At 31.8% G+C, this 23,034-nt stretch overlaps 4 protein-coding genes across 15 annotated transcripts in view; 1 reads left to right on the forward strand and 3 right to left on the reverse strand.

The window, feature by feature from the left end:
- The first annotated feature begins 131 nt into the window (after window positions 1-131).
- On the forward strand, window positions 132-4,257 carry LOC109538200 (ras association domain-containing protein 4). The gene is made up of 9 exons (XM_048663945.1): window positions 132-323; window positions 1,327-1,592; window positions 1,655-1,955; window positions 2,050-2,302; window positions 2,509-2,700; window positions 2,986-3,178; window positions 3,240-3,438; window positions 3,512-3,731; window positions 3,791-4,257. The coding sequence occupies exons 1-9, from the start codon at window positions 284-286 to the stop codon at window positions 3,843-3,845; spliced, it is 1,719 nt and encodes a 572-aa protein (XP_048519902.1). The 5' UTR covers window positions 132-283; the 3' UTR covers window positions 3,846-4,257.
- Window positions 4,258-7,224: 2,967 nt separating this feature from the next.
- LOC109541481 (heat shock protein 67B3) lies at window positions 7,225-8,138 on the reverse strand. Its single transcript, XM_019910339.2, has one exon. It carries the CDS (start codon window positions 8,024-8,026, stop codon window positions 7,448-7,450), a length of 579 nt encoding a protein of 192 aa, XP_019765898.1. The 5' UTR covers window positions 8,027-8,138; the 3' UTR covers window positions 7,225-7,447.
- A 2,798-nt stretch (window positions 8,139-10,936) lies between these two features.
- On the reverse strand, window positions 10,937-13,951 carry LOC125503492. The gene is made up of 5 exons (XM_048663948.1): window positions 13,867-13,951; window positions 13,654-13,809; window positions 12,516-12,644; window positions 11,271-11,374; window positions 10,937-11,169 (listed from the first exon to the last, which is right to left on the reverse strand). Exons 1-5 carry the CDS (start codon window positions 13,889-13,891, stop codon window positions 11,071-11,073), a joined length of 513 nt encoding a protein of 170 aa, XP_048519905.1. The 5' UTR covers window positions 13,892-13,951; the 3' UTR covers window positions 10,937-11,070.
- Window positions 13,952-14,196: 245 nt separating this feature from the next.
- Window positions 14,197-23,034, reverse strand: part of LOC109541487 (CUGBP Elav-like family member 4) — a 350,630-nt gene continuing 341,792 nt past the window's right edge. For all 12 annotated transcript variants that reach the window (XM_048661803.1, XM_048661829.1, XM_048661814.1 and 9 more), the window contains one exon: window positions 14,197-23,008. In XM_048661803.1, the coding sequence (XP_048517760.1) occupies window positions 22,881-23,008 (128 nt within the window). In that variant the 3' untranslated portion in view covers window positions 14,197-22,880. The remainder of the gene's footprint in view (window positions 23,009-23,034) is intronic.

The raw sequence follows: 23,034 nt of genomic DNA on the forward strand, positions 1-23,034 counted from the left end.
TACTACACTGTATATGTCCATATGTATCACTTTGTGATGGATAATCACCCTGTATATCTACGACAATGATATCGATACTAAAGAACTCTCTACTCTGTGTATTGGTGGTTGCTCTTTTGTAATGTCATTTTGGTTTTGTCAAAACTTACTTTACGTCTTTGTTGTGCTATTGTGTATACATAATTTATTAACATGTTTGTAGTTCTTTTAATTAACTTTGTTTGCTGAAGTTACGTGGTTTTATTATTATAACAAGCGAAACACTTCATTCATCTGATTTATTATGTGGAAATGTCACAAGTGCCAGAAACCAGTGTATTTCGGTAGAGTATATCGAAACTGATTTATTTTTATTTCTTTCAACTAACTTCTCTTTCGAGTTTTCTACTACAGTATTTTTTTTAATAAAAATAATAGGGCGTGACATTTAGCTGCCTCAAGCTTAAGTTCAGTAAAGACTTTAATGTTTGCAGAAAGTCATGTGATGTGATTTAACTTGCAGCCTTTCCTCAAAGACTCTCAAAATCTATTATTTTTAACTGCTTTTAACGTGGTTGCTTGGTTTTTTACTTTTAGAAAACATCTGCTAAAGAATCAATGTATTTTTAGATAAACGTGAATAATTTTATTGACTAAATTGTTGTAATTAAGCCTTTATTCTTCAAGGTTCCATATTGAATTTATATTTCGTTAATATAATAATCTTGCATCATGTAAAATTTTATATTATTGCTGTGCTAAATCAAAGTGTCAATTTTTAATATTTTAATATGAATAAACTGAAATGTCCTAAAAAATACTCTAAGAAAGCCCGTTCATAAGAAATTGTGAAATTAACTCACAGTCAACTAATAATAATAATAATAAATGCAAGCCAAGCACAAAGCAATTAAATTAACATAAGCAGTTTGCAGTTTTTTTAAGAAGCACCTTGTCTTTTGAAAATGCAGCTTGAGTGATTATCTTTATAGAAACTTTGTTCTTATTGCAACTAAAAAGATTTAAACTGTTTTGGACAGCAACCATAAAAGTATGAAATTCTGGACAACGAGCAGCCGAGCATTCACTATTGTACCCAGAGAAAATTCATAGTATCACAATACATTGTGCCTATAGTAAACATCAACGAGACGTTTTTATTGTAAAGAAATCCATTTAAAATTTTGTTCATAACTTTAAGGAAAAACACATTTTTTGCTTTCTAGGACCAATTCTGAATACTTTTTCTTATGAGGATTAATTCTTAATATTTTTCAATTCTATTACTTTCTTGCTAGTCATCTTATTAATTTATTTACTGGAAATATTTATATCGATTTTCCTCAGCGGAAAGAAAACATTCACTCGGTTACAACTGGCATCCAGAATGTTTACGATGTGAAGAATGTGGCAAAAGGTTGAATCCTGGACAGCATGCTGAACATAAGGGAGTACCTTATTGCCATGTGCCTTGTTATGGTGCGCTGTTTGGGCCGCAGCTGTTCGGCCATGGGACTAGAGTCGAATCTCACACAAGTTTTGGGAAAAAAGAATCTCCAAAATTGGGAAATAAACCAATTCTACCACGATCAACCTTGGAGTCAAAAATTAAAGTAGGTTCTATTTCAAAGATGTATCACCAATTCGGTGGTAATGTTGTTCATTTTTATTTAAGGTTTATAATCAGTTCTATGAAGGAAAAAGTGGAGAAATAAGATCTCGGGAAGTTAACGGTCGATTTATTCTGGAAGGTTCATTACGCATTCATTGGGGAGTACAGGGTGTGATACACTTGAAGGAAAATGACGATCAGAGAACAGTTGTAACTGTGAGAAAACGGAACTCTTGTCGAGTGAGTTCCAGTCCAGAATATGACACAGATGAAGATATACAAAGTATTTCACGGGATACCAGTTTCAATGACATATCAACATGTTCCAATACTACAACTTTGGATATTAGTAAATCAGACACAGGTAGTCAGGTTTTTGCAGATTTGTTCCTTCTGAAATATCTACCAAATTCTGTTGAAAGTACTGCTTCATGTATTTTGTATAATACAAATTGCAGGTATAGAGAGCGGTTCAGACTCCATAGATTCAAGTATATCGGATAGCAATCCCAGTTCACCGCGTAACGCCATGTCCAAAAGTGTTACGCTTCCTTCAAAGTTAGATGTGAAAAACATGGAATGGGACGAGTTGGATGATCTTTTACAAGTAGAAAGGAAAGTGGATGAAGGTGAAAAATTGTATCAAACTATGCCAATGCCGCCACCATCACCATTTAGCATTGAAAGTGACTCGACTAGTAGCAAATCTGAGTAAGCATTTCACCTTTTGTTAACTAAAGGGAAGCTGTAGGCCGTTGGTATAGATAGACGGATTTAAAAAAAACTTGTCAAGGAAAAACCAAAAATCTCTCAAGCCTGCCCAGAATATCACTCGAAAGAGAAGATATGCCCCTTTAAATGAAGAAAACCTCTTGGCTTCATTTTGATTCATAATTAATCAATGCTGTTATTTTTAGTACACCAGAGCAAGTTAAAAATAATTCTACTGCAGAAACAGTGACAATAACAGAAGACTCAAGTACTCTTAGAGCACCACTGATTAATGGTGTAACTAGTGATAATAGCATTAGTGAAGACCAAATACCTCTCTTAACTAACTCCTTCAGCAAGGACGATACTTGGGTATTAAATAGCAATAATCTGAATAGGTAAGTTACTTACTGTAAAAAAATCCAAAAGTTAAAATATATTGAATTTATTGATGATGATAACCGTTCAAAATAACCATTGAAAATATCTTGATTGAACGGCTTTAAATTAGACTTAAAAATCATAGAGTTGCAAGATATATTATTTGGACTCCGTATACAAAGATTTCAAACCTTTTGTCTAGCATGGCAAGACCACAAAGCAAACATTTATTGTAATAATTTACTGTTTAGTAGTTTGTAATAGTTTCTGGATATTGATATTTTTTTAATACTTTTTTTCAGATCTATGTCAGGTCCTGATTGTCTCGAAAGACTTCGAGACGCTCAGTCTCCCGAATTTGATCGAATGAGCGTTACAAGTGCAGACGTCACTACCGTTTCAGAACAAAACGAAGAAGTGGTACTAAGAAGACCACAGAAGACCGGTTCTACAGCCATCAGGCGTCGACCTGGAAAGCGTCTGTCAAGAAGCAAGGTACTTTTCAATAAAAACGAGATTAATAATTAGTTACGAATGAAAAATATGTTTCGTCCAGGTGAAAAGACGGTGCTCAATTAATGGGCATTTTTACGACAGAGAAACTAGCATCTTCACCCCACCCCATGGCAGTCAAATGAGCGTATGGGTCACGTCGATGGTTAACACTCAAGAAATTATCAAGCTAATGCTGGAAAAATATAAAGTCGAAAGCGACTGGAATAATTTTGCATTGTTTATTGTGAGGGATAGTGGTGGTATGTGGCATTCTTCTATATGATTCTTTTGCCTATTATTTACAATTTTCTATAAAAATTGCATTTTTGGCAGAACAAAGACGGTTAAAAGATGACGAATATCCTCTATTGGCACGGGTACTCTTGGGCCCCCATGAAGATGTCGCTAAACTATTCCTGATGGATGGTCACACTACTCCTGAAGTGAGCAGTGAGGTGGCACAGTTTTTAAATCTGTCGGTAACTGAATGTCGTGCTATACTTAACCAGTACTACTACCAAGAAGAGAAGGAAGTGGCTAAAATCAAGGAAAAGTAAGTTAAATTTTATTACAAATATTTGGGTTTCAAAACACTTTTTGGTTTGGTTTCAGATACTGTGAAATGAAGAGACGAATAGCCCATCGTTTGCAGCTAGCCCAGGCTTGATAACTAACTAATTTAGTAATTATTTCAAATATTTACTTGCTGCTAAGATTGAGAGCAAATTTTATATTGTCTCACCGTAGGTATGAAAATTTAACTAGAAAATGATTTATAGCTACTGTACCAACTCTATGATTAAAAAAATAGTTTCAATTTCTTGAATCGAAACAGCTTAGCACTAATTTTACTCAAAATGTCTAATTCTCCTTTTGCTAAGCTGTATTATTTGTTAAGACGAACTTTATTTGCATTCTTCTACGGTGATTTGTTCTATGTTATACCCATAGCTATATTCCACATTATTTGGTGTTTTTTGTAGAGTTTTTAACACTTGGCGCTTTTTAACTTTATACATCCTATGTTATTCGCATGTTTTTTAACTTTATTATACAAAATAAAATATAACAAAAAATTATATATTGTTTCAAACAATCCCTAGGTAGTACATTAATGAATTTTTTTGGGTAAGTACAACATAAATGGAATATTTAAATTAAAAGGTTGATTGATCGAGAGAAAGGAAGACGAGAGAAGAAGAAGTTTTTGTTTCTTACAAAGGTATCGAAGACGAGAAGAAAACATTGAGAATTATAAGTTTCATGTTCCTACACATTTGTTCAATTGTACAAAAAGGAAAGACAATGCTTTGTGTCGACTGTATCTTTTGCATTTAGGTATAAGTATATGCAAAAGTATATTTTTACATTAGTCACGAATTTGAAGCTACACGTTTTTATATAATTTTTGAGACGCTTTCGTTTTTTCAATGTAGTTCACTAACATTTTTTTATTTAAAATATTTCTTTCAGATAATGTAATTCTATCTGAATATTTAGTATTGCAAAAATGCAATTCCTAAATAATGCAATAGCGTTAAAACCTTTGCTAAAAAGAAATAAAAATACGTTTTACGTTAACGGGAATACAATTTTAATTAATTTAGAAGTAATTATTTAATTATCTCAGGTTTAAAGTTTTTTTTTGTGTTTTTTATTTAAGTTAAGCGTCTCTGCAGAAATGCATCGATGATGAACGAGCCGCACTGTGTGTTAAATAATATTTAAAAAAATTATATGGTACAGGCAAGCCATGACCCGCAAGATAATAATCCTGTACCGTATATCTGTTACGGTTAAACTTAAAACTTGGCTAATCTCAACATTAACCGGTTAATCTAGAGTTTAAAACAAATGTAATGTTAAAGTCAAAAGAAATTCAGATAGTTCAATATTATCTGATCAAGCCGAATACAGCCATTTGGGCTTGTTCCTGTTGAATGTATTATTAGCAGTGGCGGCGCTAGGAGTGGGCGAGGTTGGGCGAACGCCCAACGAAAATTTGTCTCGGTCATCCACTTTTCATAATAATGATAGTGAACGTGAAAACATTCCCAGTTGTTCTAGAATTGAAAAGTAAATTTTTAAGAACTTAATATAATAAATAATTTTCTAATCTAAATATGGGTACTTGCTTCCTGCTAGGACAAGAACCAACTATTCTCATATAGAGGAAAAAGAAGTCATTGATTTCATTGACTTGTCCATATCGTGAATACGTGAACTTTCAAGATAGCCGGACAAGTTTTCCTAAAAAAAAAACAGTATGGTTGTGACCTTTGTAGTTTAGTTCAGTTATTATATCATGTATACTTGGATTAAATACAGCTTTCTCAAAGATGCTGTATTCCGTTTTCCCTTATAGATTTTTCGAAGCAGCAGTTTAAGTTTTGTTACTGAAGGCTACAAGAACTGGAAAAGTGCTGCAGAAACAAAAGCTGGGTTTACAAATATGATTTAGTACATTTAATCCATTTTTTTTAAATTTTTCTTTATTTCTTTAGTTGACCATTACGATATTGTGAAAAATATTTCAGCACTTTAAAGGGAATTAAAAATTATTTAAGAACGACTATGAATCAGGATAAGCTTATTGACTATTGGGCGTTTTGTTTGTTGGAAAAAATGTTGCAAAAAAATAGATTTATAATTAATTATAGATTCGTTTGCTGCTAAGCATAATAAAAGAATGCCTCTTCTAATGTTCTGCGAGAATAACTATTTCATTATTGAATTATTTTACTATCTACCTTATTTAAGTTTTATTCAATGTTTATAGTGTTATTTGCTAATTTAAATATTTTAAATCTAGTTTCGTTTAGTAAAAGGAATTATTCAATTCAAAAAATAGATTTGTTTATAATAGTTTTTATTACAATACTAGTGTTGAAGCGAATTTCATTCAGCATTTGTTTCCAACATAATAACGTTAAAAGAAATGTGCACAGTTGCGAATTATATTTTTGTATCATTTATTTCGTTATTCTACGAAAGTAGATAAAATCTCGTATAATATTTGTATTGTAAATTCATATTGGGATACTCAAGGTATTGTCAAACTCTGTTAGCTCCTTGTTTGACAAAAACATGTCGTTATAAGTGCTTACTAAAAATGAATCTTTGCAACGCTTGTAGGTACGTATGCTAAATAAAAATTACTAAAAATAATTACATATACCTTATATTCGGCCAAAGAAGAAAACAAAATATTTTGTAAAGCAGATATATTATATCCAACACTTTTTCCAATTAAAATAAAAATTCAGCAAAAATCACTGATAACTGATAATTTGCGGCTGTTTTCATACATGTTATACAGCGGCTTAATCTTCTATTTGCTGTAAAATCTTTACGTATTCATATTTTACACGTTCTTTTGCTGTTTGAGTAAGGAAAACTTCCACTTTGAACAAATCTCGGGGGATCATGTTTGAAATTTTTCCAAATCTCGATTTCCGAACAATCAGAAGTTTACATCTACTGCCCATCTTAAAAAATTTTCCGCCGGCTTTCGCCCAAGCGGAAAATAAAGCTGGCGCCGCCACTGATTATTAGATACATTTTGAATAAACTTTAATTTTCTATCAGGAATACCATTTAAGTAACGTAAATTTCGGACCTTAACCAACGGAACACGTTATTCTCGAGATTAACCGGTTAATGTCGAGATTAACATGATTTCGAACTTTAATATCAATATTTTAGCTCTCATTAATACATTAAGTATAAGCAGTAGAAAATAAAATAAATTACATGAAATTAAATTATTATTATTAATAGGTATATAATTCAATTATTATTAATTAATTCGGCGGAAGCTAATTCGCTTGCGCCAAAAGTGTTTGACTTTCCTTTTAAACCAATGAAACATATCATTAGTTTTATTGATTCATTTAAAGTGAACGTCAGTTTGTGGCTTTTTTTTCGAAAATGAAGCAAAAAACAGGTAAAAAACGTTTTATAAAAGTAACATACCACACATAAACGCACCTTGTCGTAAAATTTGGGGAAGCAGAGGTCATTATCAATCAACAAGGCAAAAATCGTACGTTTTTGATGTTTATTTGAATTTAAATCAGGCATACAAACCACTTAAAAATACTAGTACATAACTATTACACAGAAAAGTTAACCGAAAATTACTTAACAGTGTAATATAAAATACAACGGCAAATGTAAAGTAACTAAGTCAAAACTAACAACGAATACTTCAGAATATGGCAAGTAGAGATCAAAAAGTTGGAATGTAGCACACGACAAAAAGCTTACTTAGTTTGGGTTGGTTTGGGTTAGTAACTTCTCATGGTTACATTCTTGGGGCTGGGCTTGGTAATGTCCACATCCTTTCACGTGCTTCACTGCCCCTACTAGAGTTATCGGAATCTCTTTATACTCTCCTTCCTTTATGTCCAGCCTCTTGGGGGCAGTGATGTTCAGAATCCCATCATCAGACAGCGTAGATTGGATTTGTTCGGCATCAAACTGTTCCGGCAGGAAATATTTCCTGACGAAATGTCTGGATATGAGGCCATTTTCATCCTGTTTGTCTTCTTGTTTCCCTTCGACTATAATCATCTTGTCCACGGTGACTTTTACCATGATCTCTTCGGGACTGAATTGCAGGACATCGATACTAGCATTGAAAGTATCCTTGGACCGCATGTTCAAAGGTTTGGCTACCTTCACTTCGTGCAAGCCTACGAACGGCTGACTCATGGTAAAATGGACTGCTTGCTCTCCCATGGCGTTTGGATGAACAAAACCAACCTGGATTTCGTGCATCTTATTCAGCAAGACTGGAGGTACCAGTGGCGACAGCGGTACATTCATTGGTGATGTAAAAGACATTTTAAATTAACTTGTTAGGAAATCTTTACAAATTGTCAGATCTTTTCAATAAGCTTGATTTCAGCAGAATGACAAAAGTTGCTCTCGAGCCGTATTTATACGCGTTGGTTCCGATCGGGAATATTCTAGAACTTCCTGCAGCTCTGTTGCTAGGTTGTGATAATAAATAGGATTCCAGGTGTGGTATATTGATCAAATTTTTAGAGAAATTAAATTCTAATTCGGCTCTAAATGGTATTTATCTAACTTAAACTCCTAGATTTCTTATTCGGTAGTAAAATTACAATAAAAATCAAAATCCCGCAGTTCCCACATGCCTTCAGTAAGGTAAAAAATGGAAAATATTCTTCAACAGGATCGGATATTGCGAACAGTTTGGCAACTCGGATATTTCTCAAGCCTCTCGCAGACGGAGGATAATTAAAATTCCTTTTATTTAAATAAATTTGGATTTGTATCTAAAAACTGAGGATTGATTTTGACTCCAAAACGTTGAACAATGTACAGGGCTATTGATTGAACTTTGGCCACCCCGTTTTTGCATATAATTAGAAATTTAGAGACAAATGTTAAATACAAAAGTTGTAGATATTAACGTTTAGTTTATTTTAAGATAACTCCAATTGATACACGGTGTCTCAAATTCAAGTGGCAAACCAAACTTACATTTTTTTAAATGGAATGCCGTAGTTTTATTGCATATTCAAACTATTTGCACAATTTTAGGCATAGTCGATATAAATGTTCTATAATGATTTTCAACAGTTTTTGCGTTAATAACCAATATTGATTGAATTTTGGCGACCCCGTTTTTGCATATAATTAGAAATTTAGAGACAAATGTTAAATACAAAAGTTGTAGATATTAACGTCTAGTTTATTTTAAGATAACTCCAATTGATACAGGGTTGCTCAAATTCAAGTGGCAAACCAAACTTACATTTTTTTAAATGGAATGCCGTAGTTTTATTGCATATTCAAACTATTTGCACAATTTTAGGCCTATTCGATATAAATGTTCTATAATGATTTTCAACAGTTTTTGCGTTAATAACCAATATTGATTGAATTTTGGCGACCCCGTTTTTGCATATAATTAGAAATTTAGAGACAAATGTTAAATACAAAAGTTGTAGATATTAACGTCTAGTTTATTTTAAGATAACTCCAATTGATACAGGGTTGCTCAAATTCAAGTGGCAGACCAAACTTACGTTTTTTTAAATGGAATACCGTACTTTTTATTGCATATTCGAACTATTCGCACAATTCTAGGCCTATTCGATATGAATATTCTATAATGATTTTCAACTGTTTTTGAGTTAATAACCAATATTGATTGAACTTTGGCGACCCTGTTTTCGCATCCAATTTGACATTTAGATAAAAATGTTAAATACAAAACTTATAGATACTAAAGTCTAGTTTATTTTAAGATACTACCAAATGATACAGGGTGTCTCAAATTCAAGTGTCATTTATATCCAAGAGAACTGGAATTCTGCGTATAGCATATAAAATATAAAGATCCATTTAAAAAAATGTAAGTTTGTACCGCCACACATCATATCTAAAACTTTCTTATTTAATATTTTTCGCAAAATTTCAAATCAGATGCAAAAAACGGGATGACCAGAGTTCAATTAATATTGGTTATTAACTCAAAAACAGTTGACAATCATTATAGAACATTTGTATCTAGTGGGCATAGAATTGTGCGAATAGTTCGAATATGCAATAAAAACTACGGCATTGCATTTAAAAAAAAGTAAGTTTGGTCTGCCACTTGAATTTCAGACACCCGGTATCAATTGGTATTATCTTAAAATAAACTAGACGTTAATATTTACAACTTTTGTATTTAACATTTGTCTCTAAATTTCAAATTAGATGCAAAAACGGGGTGCCAAAGTTCAATCAATAACCCTGTAGGTATTGATTATGTATGATATTAAAATTTTAGAAATACAGCTATTAATAAAAAAAAAACAAATACCTAGACAAACATTTATCTGTATTTGTTTAAGGCAGCAGGCTCTCAGAAGCAGTTTAGTTTTGATAACTCTAGTTTTAAGTTATTTTATTATTATGCTCTTTATAACCAGATCGAAAATACTGCAGGAGAATTTGCATCTGTTTGGTCATACTTAGACTATAATCGAGGCGATGAAAAGTTTGAATCTGGAGTTCTTATAACGCCTTTTTAAACTATAAAAAATTAGCTTTTACTTAACTTATACAGTACCTTTAACTTTAAATTTAAATCTTTTAGTATAAAAAATTCTATTTGCTGATTTACCGATTGTTTCCTCATTTGGTTTTTGTATTTTTGGCAAATTTATCATTCATTCTTGAGCGTTTGATACCCGCTGTTTCGGTAAAAAAATACAAGTTCTTTTAATTTCATAAAATAAAAAGCACACGAAAACATGGAAAGTTTTTCCTGTTCCATTTCCCTGAAAGAAGTCTTCCGATAACCATTTTCTAAAACAATTTCTTTTATCAGATAAATTTCACTTGTTTGGAACATTGTTTTTGTGCCAAAATCGTCTCATGAGATGTTTTAAAAGAGCAAACATTTGTTTTTATTTCAGGCGGCGTTGTTGGGAGCAATGAAGACACTTTGATGACTAGAGTCAGCGAAATAAAATGGGGCGTCGCAAATGTAAGTAAATGTATTATATTTGGATTTTTGCATATTTTAATACATTTCTTTTATGGAAAGTATGTAGCGTAATTCATTAAATGCATTTGTGCAATAATGGATTCTTAGAAGATTCTTTATTTTGAAGCATTACCAAAATTTTTTATTTATTAGCACATCTCACAGCTGCGTCGTCCGTTTGCGAATCTAAATGGGAGTTTAATCTTCTGCAAAATTTAGCTGATTAATCACAAGTATAAACGCAATAGAAAATAAAACATCTATATTTGGTTGACCACACACAACTACATTTATGCATTCTTAAGTTTTGCATTTTGCATTTGGCAAATAAGCCAGAAAATATATTTACTTAATCATAATTGCTTCCTGCTTCGTCGAATTATTTTAAAACGTTTCTGGAAATCTCACTTCCAGTTTGAGCTAAGCACGATTCGGCATTCGAAGAAACGATACTTGATCCTTTGCTTGACCGCTTTTTCTAAAATATGAAAATTATCTTCATTTTTATCCAATTCAAATGAACGTACAATCCACATAATATAATGCTTTTTAGTTATTAGTAGATTAATAAAATCTTACTTTAGTAATTGATAATTTTTTCTGCTGTTGTGCCATAAATTCTAAATACTCCCTTGATCCTGGATTAAGTAAAGGGGTTAAAGTGGCCGATGCTGATGGCTGATCTACATTAAATTAAAATTGAATTTTTTATCAAAAATTAATTATTATTTAAATCAGCTGAAATTAATTGGAAGAAATGCTGTTTTGTCTTTAAGATTTCTGAATAATTTCACATTTTTCTTTCGGTGTGCCCGTTTTGATTTGAAAAAGTTTTGTTAGCTGATTGATTTGTTTTAGTCGTTTATATTTTCGCCTTTGATTTCTCCACGATTTTCTCTTCGAGCATTTTATTTCAGTTGAGTTTACTTTAAAAATGTACATACATTGCTCATTTTACTTCATTATTTATACTTTTTCTGCTTTAAACGAATGCAATTTTATGTTTTCAAAGTTTAGACCTTATTTTACTATATCGAGCTTTATAATTTCAAAAGTATGTACATTTACAATTATTATCACTTTAATAAATATATACATATACATATAAAGATAGTAGGGTTTCCTAAACTTTTTCGGTAATAGAACAATGCAAACCCAGAAATTTTAACGGAAAACTTGGTTTATTTTCAAGTTCTACTAAAACTTCCTCTGAGTTAGAACATTTTCCTAACGTACTTTTTTATTTTTTCTATATTTTCCATTTGAAACCAATAAATTTCACAGAATTCGGTTTGGCGGTTTGGTTGCCAATTATTTTTCCTTTGATCTAAGTCTATCAAGTTAAATACTTTCGGCATTACAAAAGCGAGCGACAATTGAAAAACGAACGCCGATATGTCGGTACCTTTTGATGATTCTAGGCAAAACACATAAATAATTTCGTGTCTAAAAATAGTCGGATTTAGACAGAAGGGTGGGGCACTTTAGTAACGGAAAATATTTTTCTTTCTAACCGACAACAATTATTTGAAGTTTTAATGCTTTTTAACTATTGGTTGCTATGTGGAATTTGATTCCGGAATTGATAGCCCCATTTTTACACTTGGTATATATTTTTGAATAAAAAGATAATGTAAAATAGACAAAGTTACACTAAAACAAATATGGAAACCCTGCAAATCTATTTGAAAATGTTGGTTTTGTTTCGAATTCAATTAATCGTTGAACCTCATTCGCGAATGTTTGTATAGCTTTTTCGAACTTACTGTTGGATATTCGCACCGATTTGTTAATTTTATTGGCGGCGGTATATTTTTTACTTACCATTATTCCTATTTAGCAGAATGATGTAGTATGTTTCCTTATCTTTTAAAACGTCTAAACCGGTCATAGTTGGAGGACATTGTTTTGTATCTAAGAGTATGGCTTTCTCTGTGCACAACTCAAAATTATCTTTAAAAATGTAGTTATTATTTAATATAGTCAGTATTAGAGTCCGCATTTCCAGGCATTAGACTTTTTGTAGGCAATAAAATCAATATTCGATTGTTAACTAATGTGAACAAAATGTACAAAAACACTTCATTTGGCAGATTTTTTAAATGTTTTTTGTCCTTTCTGCGCTTAACAATTGAATAAACACTTTCTCAAGTTTCTCAAGCTCAGTTTAGAAAAGACATTAGTAGATAGCAATAGTATTTGGTGCACTGTAGACGAAACTACAGAAACTTGTGTAATCTAATTATTGGCATGCTTAAAATGTAGACGTTCCGACCAAAAGTTATTTAATCTGTTCAAAAAAACAAGCGACAAACAACACATTTTTCAGATTTATAAATGAAACCTTAACAAACTCTTACCATCCTGAACCTGTACCATAAGAAAAAAAATTGTTAATGATTTAGGAGATAAATATTTATCAATTAAAAAAAAATTATATATCCGACAAAATTGCCATGCTGTTATAGGAAACAGAGAACTGACCAGTAATCTTGCTATTACTAAAAGTAATTTAAAGTTTGTAAGTGAAACCATTAAATGTTTAGAAAAACAACAAATTCCATTGGTTGACTCGGTTCACAAAATTATTGACTGCAGGCCTGGCAAGACCCTGGCCAATTGGACAAACTTTACAAACAAAACTAAACGAGGTTTTATCAAAACACGAAGGATTTCAGAAGTACAAAAATATTTCTTCGGCTTCTGTTTTAAATGGAGAAATTGTTCAAACCTGTGCATATCCACAGAATAAAGATTATAATAATCTTTATTCTGTGGATATGCACCTTATAAGTCCTATAACAAGTGTAGGCGTGGAGGGAAGTTTCCTCTATTTACAAAATTATTCTTAGTGATAGACTGCAAAATTTTACTATGGAACATTTAGTAATTTTGTGTTTGAAACTTGATAACCATTATGAATGTTAACTACAGTAGCAAAAACACCCGTTATTCATCTTACCTTCATTATCTTCACTAATTCGCAAATTACTGGAAATATAATCCCTTACAATCCCTATAGGACAATGTGGATTTATCAGATTTAATTTATTTTCTGTGTCTTGGTTATTCTCAGCGACATCATTTTGTGACTGATATAGTTGATATTTATCATACTCTGAAAATTCGGTTAATTCTTACATCTTCCAAATGAAATTTGGAAACGAAGGCTCACCGATATATTTTATGATACAGAACATAGTCAATTGAAGTTGATGAAAACGTCAAAAAATATGTAAGAAAGTACCGGTTTGAGGCTGTCTTCCACAAATATGCCACTTTCATTCTCTAGATAACTACACTCTAAAGTTGTGTCGAATAATTCCTGCAACTATAGAAACTTTCTAAGCGTTGATTCCGTATAAAACATCTACATTTTGCCGTGCCTGTACTTCGTAAGAATGTGGGTACATATTTCTTGAACCCCAAAAATTGCATCAATCTCCCCGTTAGGTTTTACTGATATATTTTTTCACTCACGGCATGAAAATAAAATACTCAACACTGCGTTATAATTAACTTTATTCATTTATAATTCTTTTATAAAGTTTTATATGAACTTGAATAGCTGGCCAAATGAGTTAAATGCCGGGCATAATGGCATTAGCTTTAATTAATATTAATAAATTCATGTACGTTTAATTTATAATACCTGCTAGAAAGTTGGATTCAACTCATTTGGGAGTTAAAAAGTTAGTAATAGTAATAAATATAATAAATAATACAGTTTGAAGTTTTCAGCTTTCCTGGTAGATAGGTGGTGTAGATTATGGGAAGGAATTGGCTGATTACGGAAGTTTTAGTTATGTGCCTGATTTTTAGCCGTCAACCATAAAACATACTCCATGTAAACTCTCTTAAGACAATCGTTCGGTCAAATTGTGGACATTTATTGATAACAATTATACTAAGAGATGTTCACATTTCAAAAACATCTACTTTCATTTGGCATTGATATGGCTCGAGAGTAACATTTTTAACTAGTTAAATGATTAGGATCATTGAATACCTACTGACTAAAAACTAGGCATTAACTTTCCGAATCCTTCTTTTCAAATTATAGTACTTAAACATTACATTATGAAGTAGTGGATCGATTAAAGGTACACATGTAAAAGTAATGGGTTTTTTGTTCTATAACATTAATATAAATATGAAATACCAGCAAAATTGACAATGTAAAAAAAATATTGATAATCATTTTCATACATGGCTAGAAAGTTGTCACGCATTCATTGTCTAAATTTAATCATATGTTTTTACAGTACTGAATTACAAGTTAGCAGATTATAAATGTTATATTTTTGTTTTATTCTACTTTAATAGAATACAATAATAATCATAATAATTATAATTTTTTAAGATAAATTTAGTAAAATGTAATAAAAGTCATGCAACAAAGTATGGCTGTACACCTTTTCGAAAGGGCTTATTATGAGAGAAAGGTTTCCATTTGGCCGAGAGTTTGTCAACATGATTATTAACAGTCATCGACTCATAACAAATCAATTAAGTATCACAATTTGTGTGAACTTTTATAACAATTGAAAGTTTAAAAAATCAAACAAAAAAATATTTCCTATATCATTCGTGCTTAGAACACGGATAATTTTAATAACAATATACTCTGTCACAAATGGAACTGCGGTTGTCTTTAAAAAGCCCTTTTTATGCCCTTCATAAAAAATAGTTTATTATATTATGGGTACTCACGATCTCGATAATACTGTAAAAAGGCAAAATGATAACTTGCCACAAATTAACAAGTTAAGCGAACAAACGTTTCAGCTGAAATTTTAATACTTTGGCTTCCTACTAAAATATACTATAACAAAACAAATTTTAGCTGAAACTAATAAATAATTGCTTAAAATAAAATAAATATATAAATACAGGACACACAATAGAAAATTATATATAAAAATATACGTCTTAAGTACTTTGCGACTAGAAAGGTAAAATAGGTAAATAGCACAGCATTTAGAAATTGTACAAGTTCGACTACCTTAAAAAATTGTGATATGAAGCAAACAGTAACCCCAGTTAAGAAACATTTTATGAGCATGTCTATTATACTGACTAGAATGGTGATAAAAAAGCCAAATAAAAATTAAGTAAAAGTTGGTCCCAGCAGTGTATATTGGGCTGGACTAGGAAACTTATTTAGATGAATATAGAATAGAATAAAATTGACTAGAATACGCAAATAGTAGAAAAAAAAGGTAGCATGAGTACCGCAATGCTTAAGTGAATTGAATTACTACTGACATAAGAACAAAGATCTATTGTCAGGTTCACAAGTTCGTACTTTGGAAATTAAAAAGTTGCTGATAAGTAAAGCGAGGAAAAACTCTATTTATACTTTGCAATGTAAAAAACTTAATGCTGTTTTGTATTGGAATTGTAATTAGTTCCTCTCGAACAGCAAAGTTTTATTCCCAAAGTACTAATAAATTCGATCACCAATATCGCTAAAAAAAAATCCTCGGCAATTAACACTTTTTCTCCCACCTAAATTTAGATGCCATACTTTCTCTATAGTAAGTAATATAAATAAGTTCTAGTTCTAAAACCTAATGTCTAAAATTCTACTAAATAGCTAAAAATAATGGTTCCATATAAATCCTTAAAGACGATATATGAAAGATGGCAGGGTTAATTTTGTTTCCTTAGCTTGGGACTCGTGAACGACGTGAGTTTAAAAGCGGATTTGGGGCTAGATTAATACTAAATACTTGAAGAGAACGGAACTTTTACAGCGGAAGTTACAGTTCGAAATGTTCAAGACCAAAACTTAGTTTGTTCTCGATTTCGTAGAAGTGACAGACCCCGACAAATATTATATGTACATTAATGAGATGAGATTATTTATATGTATACTTAAGTAGGTGATTTGGTTTATTTTGATATTCCATGTCGGCGAAACGAAGATATTTTTGTTGTACTCTAATGTAAATGTACGCTGGTTTCAAGGGATGCAAACACATACTGACTAACTCCACATTATGGGTCTGATGAAGTTTTTGAAAATATTGCCAACTAAATTTATTTAGAGAATGAATTCCTAGCACTGTGTAAGTTAAAAGCTATCAGTGGCTTAAAACGCACGGAAAATAGTTTTCTACATATAAAACACAGCAGCTATCTAAACGATGAAATGAATGGCACGAACTAGGTTTGTACAAGTGAAACGATGCTTTAAATATCATAGTATACATATAAACACACAACGAGGGCCCTTAATGTTTGGCGGACTTGGTGTGTCGAAGATTTTCGGGAGACGTCGAGATTCAGTGACCGTCTCCGTAAATGATGATCCTTTTACAATAAATAATTGCAAAACATACCCTGTATCCTTTAAATCACGATCGCATTTATAAAACGGATTTTTTACAAGTGGGTAGAGAACATGTTTCAATTAGGATATATTTTTTAAATTAATATTTTACATGGTTGGACAACTATAGGCCATGTTTCGAGTTATAACTGTTTAATGCTACCCTCTTGTAGTTTGTTTACACCTAATCGCCTGATAATGCAAATTTTTAACTTAGCGAAAATTCGAAACGATTGCCAACGTTGGTTTGGCTCCTTGAATAGCTGGGAAAGCTTCGATACAATTTGGTTTACCTAAATTGAAGCCTCTCCTTACCTTAAAATGTACAAGCTACCTTAATTTATTTGGCTATCTAACGTAAAAGAAACCTGTTTCTTTTCAGCACCGGTGTGCGCTGTAGTACGGTATTTTGTGCTCTTCTTGCATCAGGCATTTGTACTATAATACCTTTGCCTTCATTTCTATACTAAACTGTATTTAGTTATACTGAATGGAAAAAACCGTTATCTTATGTAAACAGCAAATCGCATTCTCAAAATTTAATATATTATGTACGTATTTCATAAAAAAATATCTAAAGCTCGATATTTACAATTTTCAAATTTCTACATTTAGCTGTGCTCAAATTTAGGTAACCAAACGCTTTCTGGATTGTTCATTGTTGATGGCTTCAGAAGAAATAGCAAAATCAATTGCATCGATAGAACCTCTATTTTTACCACAAGAGATTATTTTGATAAGAAGTTATTTACTGTTATTTACCGCAAAAACTCCCGAAATAACTCTCAAAATATCAATACGAGGTTCAAAGAAGACATGCTGTTAAATATCGGTGATCAGGATAAAGCTCTAAAAGCATATTGATTTTTGTTTTAAAAATACGTCTGGGTTAAGTTATTGTCTTGTAACGTTGATTTTTAGAACTTGCAACAATAGTAGTAAAGCTGGTAAGTAGGCATTAATCTATCGTATTTAGAGTTTGCGTTTATTTACATTTAGACATTCGTGCGACTGAAGATGCTTTTCCGGAATTGGATAAAACTGTTGTTATACTTTTGAGAACTCTAAAAAGATTGCAAAACTTTCCAATTGAATAAAAAATCCCTAACCAGTAGCCATACCTATAAACGATCTTTTGACTTCAATTTTCTACCAGAAACTTGCAAATGGAGTTTCGAACAAGAAACAATTATTTTACAAAAAACAAGAAAATTCTGGCAATATTTTGATGTTCAAGTTCAGGTTTCAGGAGTGTTATTTGAGGCTCAAATCAACTGTTGTGAACTAATAGGTTTGAAACCGGTTCTGGGAGTGCCTGATATTAACTCATCGTGAAATTTCTACCTGTGTAAGTCAAAGTTGCAGTTATTTGAATACATCTTCTGACTAAAACATATTGTTTATTCGTAGTGATCGTTTGTCCACTCATAAACGTGCCACACTCACGTGCCCACATAAAATTTGGTTTTCAGGCGCAACTTTGGCAATCATTTTTTTTCAATAATGGCAAAAGTTTGCAATCTTTTTAGGTCGGTAATCAGCATTGGTACTATGTTTCGTACCAGACTTTATCGTTGACTTTTTAACTAGCGAACTAAAACAAAAATGATATGCTTCTTGGCACTTCTCCAATGCATTCTGACTAAAAGAATTAATTGAACGAAGCGAATTAATCGATTTAAAACATTCTTTTTTAACGATTTTTCAGTCGTTCAAAATATTGCACATGGTTTCTCAGCCAACTTACACAAACAAATCAAAATAAATTAAATGAAATGCATTGTAGTAATACATTATACGTATCTCTAAATATGTTAATTTTAATAAATAGTATGTTTGCTAAATATATATGACTTAGGACTAAAATTAATTCTAAATTATTAACTAATCCTCGCCCCCTTTGAGGCTGAATAATTTGACTAGTGAATTACCTGGACGAGATATGAAGGTCTGAGGTAATATTTCATCACGTTAGAGATCTTTGCTATACGAATAAACATATTTTCAACAATTTCTAAAGTTATCAGTAAATTTTTCAAGAAAACAGCATTAGAATCGCTTGGTTCAGGAAAGTTTCATTACCTGAACTATACAGGGTGAACTGCAGATGACCGGCGATAAATTAGTAGAATTTAGCCACACATGACTTGACGCAATCGTTTGATTTCTATAACTATCATGTGCTTTCTACAATTTTAATTTGAATTGAACGTTTTGGTGCGAAAATTGAATGTAAACTCGGTCTGTGGGTATTGTAGGGAAATTGTTGCATAAAGTTGAAACTGGTGAAGGAAATTAAGCAACATTTGACTAATGTTCTGCAAGCTAAATCTTCTGTCACTCGGTCTCAGTTCACTCTGTTTATGGACATTTCGAGGTTTCCTTATACCGTTGGATTACCGCTCTATAAGTGATATTTTAGTACAGTAACAGCAGATAGACATTTCATAGATAGTTTTCATTTACGTCGCAACTAAATTTCTCAGGAGATTTTCAGGATACGGTTCTCAATTATCAAGATAAAAATAAATATTTATTTTTATGCTGATTCGATTGCGATAAAATACCATCTCATCACTGCCACAGTTCGCCTCGTGCCAGGGCAGCTGTTGCCTAGTCTTGCAAAGCGTAAACTAAGTTGGTTTCAACATCTATTTTGGCGGAAACGCTCAACTGGCATTTGATATTATTCATCAATATAATATAAACCTATAATTAGATAAAATTCATAAACTTGTGAACGCATTGTTCTAAAATCGATTGATGGCGAATACTAGATAAGGCTGGGTTCAATCTAGGATGTTGACCAAGCGATAGTAGTATTTAGCTGATGGAATAAGAGGACGTTATAGTCTTTCTTGGGTGATGATACAAATATTGTTGTCAACCAGTCCTAGAGGAAACTCAGCCTTAAAGAAGTAACTTCTCAATTTTTAACTAACCTAAGTATAACTACTTCTAGAAATTTACAGGTTAATATATAGTTGGTACTTTTTAAGGATTATGCTTAAAACTTTAGTAGAAATTTTATACTATTTTCTTGCATTTCTTGGATTAAACTTTGTGCCGACGGCATCTTAAATTAAACCTTTATACGATCGTTAATAACAAATTTACCCCGAGCGGTCTGCGATCTGGATCACAGAATATGCGTACTAGGCTAACAATATTTTTTGGCAACGGACGAAATGGAGGCATCAGCATAACAAACAATATATACTTTTTCAATTTGGCTTTGTTACAATAACACACACATTTATAATACTTATAAACATATTAGCGTAGTATTCAAAATAGCAATTATTACACACTGTACGAGAATACAAAACGGCCTGTACAATCAACACTGATTTGTTTAGTATTCACAGCCCATTTGGAATTTCTCGAATAGTTTGACAGCTTAACATTTAAAGATTTTTTTTGTGAGTGCATGTCAGAAAAATGCTTTAGATGGAAAATTGTGCTTTTTGTGAGTTACGCGTTGGGCCCTAAATTACACATGCTTTAGAAAGTGTAAACTAAGTACAAACTAATGCACATTTAAGGGGAAACTTTTCCAATTTCTAGTAAGTTTTACTGGTAGATATAATACGATTCAGTTATGCAGATTTTTAAAACGAAATAACAATAATCCCAAAAACCATTAACATTTTTCTGGTTTTCTTGATTCGTCCTATTTCAGCTGTGAAAAATTATTTTAACTTCATCAGTATGATATTTTGTTTTTTAAATCCATTTGTTCCGTAATTTACAAGTACGTTCGAATACAAACGTACCAAATCGTTTCTGTTATAATCCAATAGATTACTATACACGATCCATTAAATGTACATAATTTTCTTCATTTTAAGGTATAATTTTTATGTACCTATTTGAATTTTTAAAGTATTTCTAGTACTTTGGTACACGTATCGTCAACATTTAGATTTTTTAGAAAAAATAAGATTATTTATTGTTTTCTTGAAAAAAACATGCTGAACTAAATTTCTTAAATTTGCGGTGCTTGAAATGTTATTAACGTGTGGTACCTATAACAGCCTAACGTTTTCATTAGATATGCGTGAAAGCAAAATGTCAATAATTCTAATTTTATGTCTTTTTCATTTTTCCCTGCAACTATTTGTAGGTTTCCCGAGGCAGTTTTTATTGGTGGTAAACTTTTCTACAAAAAAGAGTATTGGAGTATGGTTTTTTGACTGTTGATTCTATTTAGGTACGTTGCCCTGTTTGGAAAAGCCTTAATTGCCCCTCCTTTGTGTTTTTTAAATCCTTTTTTAGTACGGTGATTTCTCAAAACTTGCTATGCGGAGTGTTTTCATTTCTTGCACAGACGAATTTTAAGTGCTTAATTTTTGGGAAATATTTTGTCGCTTTCTTTCCTGTTTGTTGGAACCTGGAATCTTATATATTTTGTAACTGTTTTTCCGTTCTAAACAGGATAACAGAAGGTCTACCTCATTATAAAGTGTCTGAAATAATCAAACCACAAATATGTAGTGAAATAATCCTGTAGATAATTTTTTTTTAATATTTTGATTGATTGTTTACGGTGTCGCCTACACTGAACAAAATTAAGAGGCAAAATCTGAAGCAATTTTAGGCTAAAGCTTTAAAAAACATGTATCATGAACTTATGAAAGATGTGCCATTGTTGTTGTAATTTTTTAAAGTGCAAAATAAATCAAAATATTGAAACCTTGAACTACTTCAACAGGAAATGTTCGTTGAAGCAGCTTTTGTCGGTTTTTCTAGCAATTGAACATAAAATAACGTCAAGCAACTCTTAGTGATTCTTTCATTCAATAAAACCATCTATTTTGTGGAAACCGTTTGTATCTACCTACTTATGCGCTTTTAGGAAGTACTTCTACCTTAGCGGTAGAAGAAGTTTTCTTCACTACCAATAATATTTCCCTTTAATGGAATTATTTGTTTTGAATGGTGTCAGATTTTTTGCTTTAGTTGATTTTATCAACATTTCAGGGAGTAAAGTTGAATAGAGCGAAACAATAGTTATATAGGTACTTAAAATAATTGTATTTTATCAATTAATATAAAAATAATTGCTGCTGAAGAACTGCCAAAAAAACTTGTGCATATGTAAAGTACACAAATTTTTGAATAAAAGTAATTTTGACCTACTAACTTACGAGTATCTTACGAAATTATCTCCGGCCATTTTGAAATCAATTCCCCAATTAATTGAGAATTTAAAGAAATGTATCAGTATCGGCCGCAGCTTATTGTCGAAACTTTGGCCTTTGTTATTTACAAGTGGAATTGCTCTGGGTAGAAGTGAAAAACCGCCATCGGCAACTAAAATAACTATTGCAGCAAGCCACCACAATTATATACTATTTCTAATTACTAAATCTAGGCATATAATTCGGATTGAGTCAAGGCTTGGTTAAAAATGGGTATGGTTCTTTGTGTTAAGCTGTCAAACCAAATGGAGGTCATTATTATTTGAGTCATTATGCTGTTACCTCAAATTTTTGCTCGGGGCGTAATACCTCAAGGCTTTTAAGACTATCACCGTGGAATAAGTTTTGCTGATTGTGTTATTGTACATTAAAGTCTAAAGCTTTCCCTTGCTCTATTTAATTCAATAGATCTAAAACGCTCTTACGCAAAGTTCAGTTTTCGAATTGAGCATTGTAAAACTATCCAATTGTGTTAAAATGGATTTGCAACAATCAACAATTATTTCCCTATTCCGCGTAATCAATGATTAAATATCTTGGGGTAAACAACCAAGTACGCATTTTTGATACGTATATACTAACTGTAGGTAACTAGTATACTATGGCGGTTTAAGGTTCTTTGCCGAAGGCGGCCGTATTTTCTATCTGTTAGTATGGTCTGCTGGTATCCTTAGGTCTTTTCAGTTGGACTTTAAGACGCTTCATGCCGATTTGAAAGCCGTTCATAGCTTGAATTGCAGTTTGGGCACTAGTTTGGTTATCGAACGACACAAAACCTGAAACAAACAGAACATATTTTATT

This window comes from Dendroctonus ponderosae, unplaced genomic scaffold, assembly GCF_020466585.1.
Source record: "Dendroctonus ponderosae isolate FM_Combo_2020 unplaced genomic scaffold, Dpon_F_20191213v2 Dpon_F_20191213_1, whole genome shotgun sequence".
In the NCBI taxonomy this organism is placed as follows: Eukaryota; Metazoa; Arthropoda; class Insecta; order Coleoptera; family Curculionidae; genus Dendroctonus; species Dendroctonus ponderosae.

Bases quoted from the DNA above. Each gene is read 5' to 3' on its own strand.
- LOC125503492 (XM_048663948.1), bottom strand. From the start codon at position 13,891: ATGTTCTGTATCATAAAATATATCG. The intron at 13,810-13,866 runs GTGAGCCTTCGT...CCGAATTTTCAG, and splicing joins CTGTATCATAAAATATATCG to AGTATGATAAATATCAACTA. The intron at 11,170-11,270 runs GTAAGATTTTAT...TTCATATTTTAG, and splicing joins AAAAATTATCAATTACTAAA to AAAAAGCGGTCAAGCAAAGG.
- LOC109541481 (XM_019910339.2), bottom strand. From the start codon at position 8,026: ATGTCTTTTACATCACCAATGAATGTACCGCTGTCGCCACTGGTACCT.
- LOC109538200 (XM_048663945.1), top strand. From the start codon at position 284: ATGTGGAAATGTCACAAGTGCCAGAAACCAGTGTATTTCG. The intron at 3,179-3,239 runs GTACTTTTCAAT...TGTTTCGTCCAG, and splicing joins AGCGTCTGTCAAGAAGCAAG to GTGAAAAGACGGTGCTCAAT. The intron at 3,732-3,790 runs GTAAGTTAAATT...GTTTGGTTTCAG, and splicing joins GTGGCTAAAATCAAGGAAAA to ATACTGTGAAATGAAGAGAC.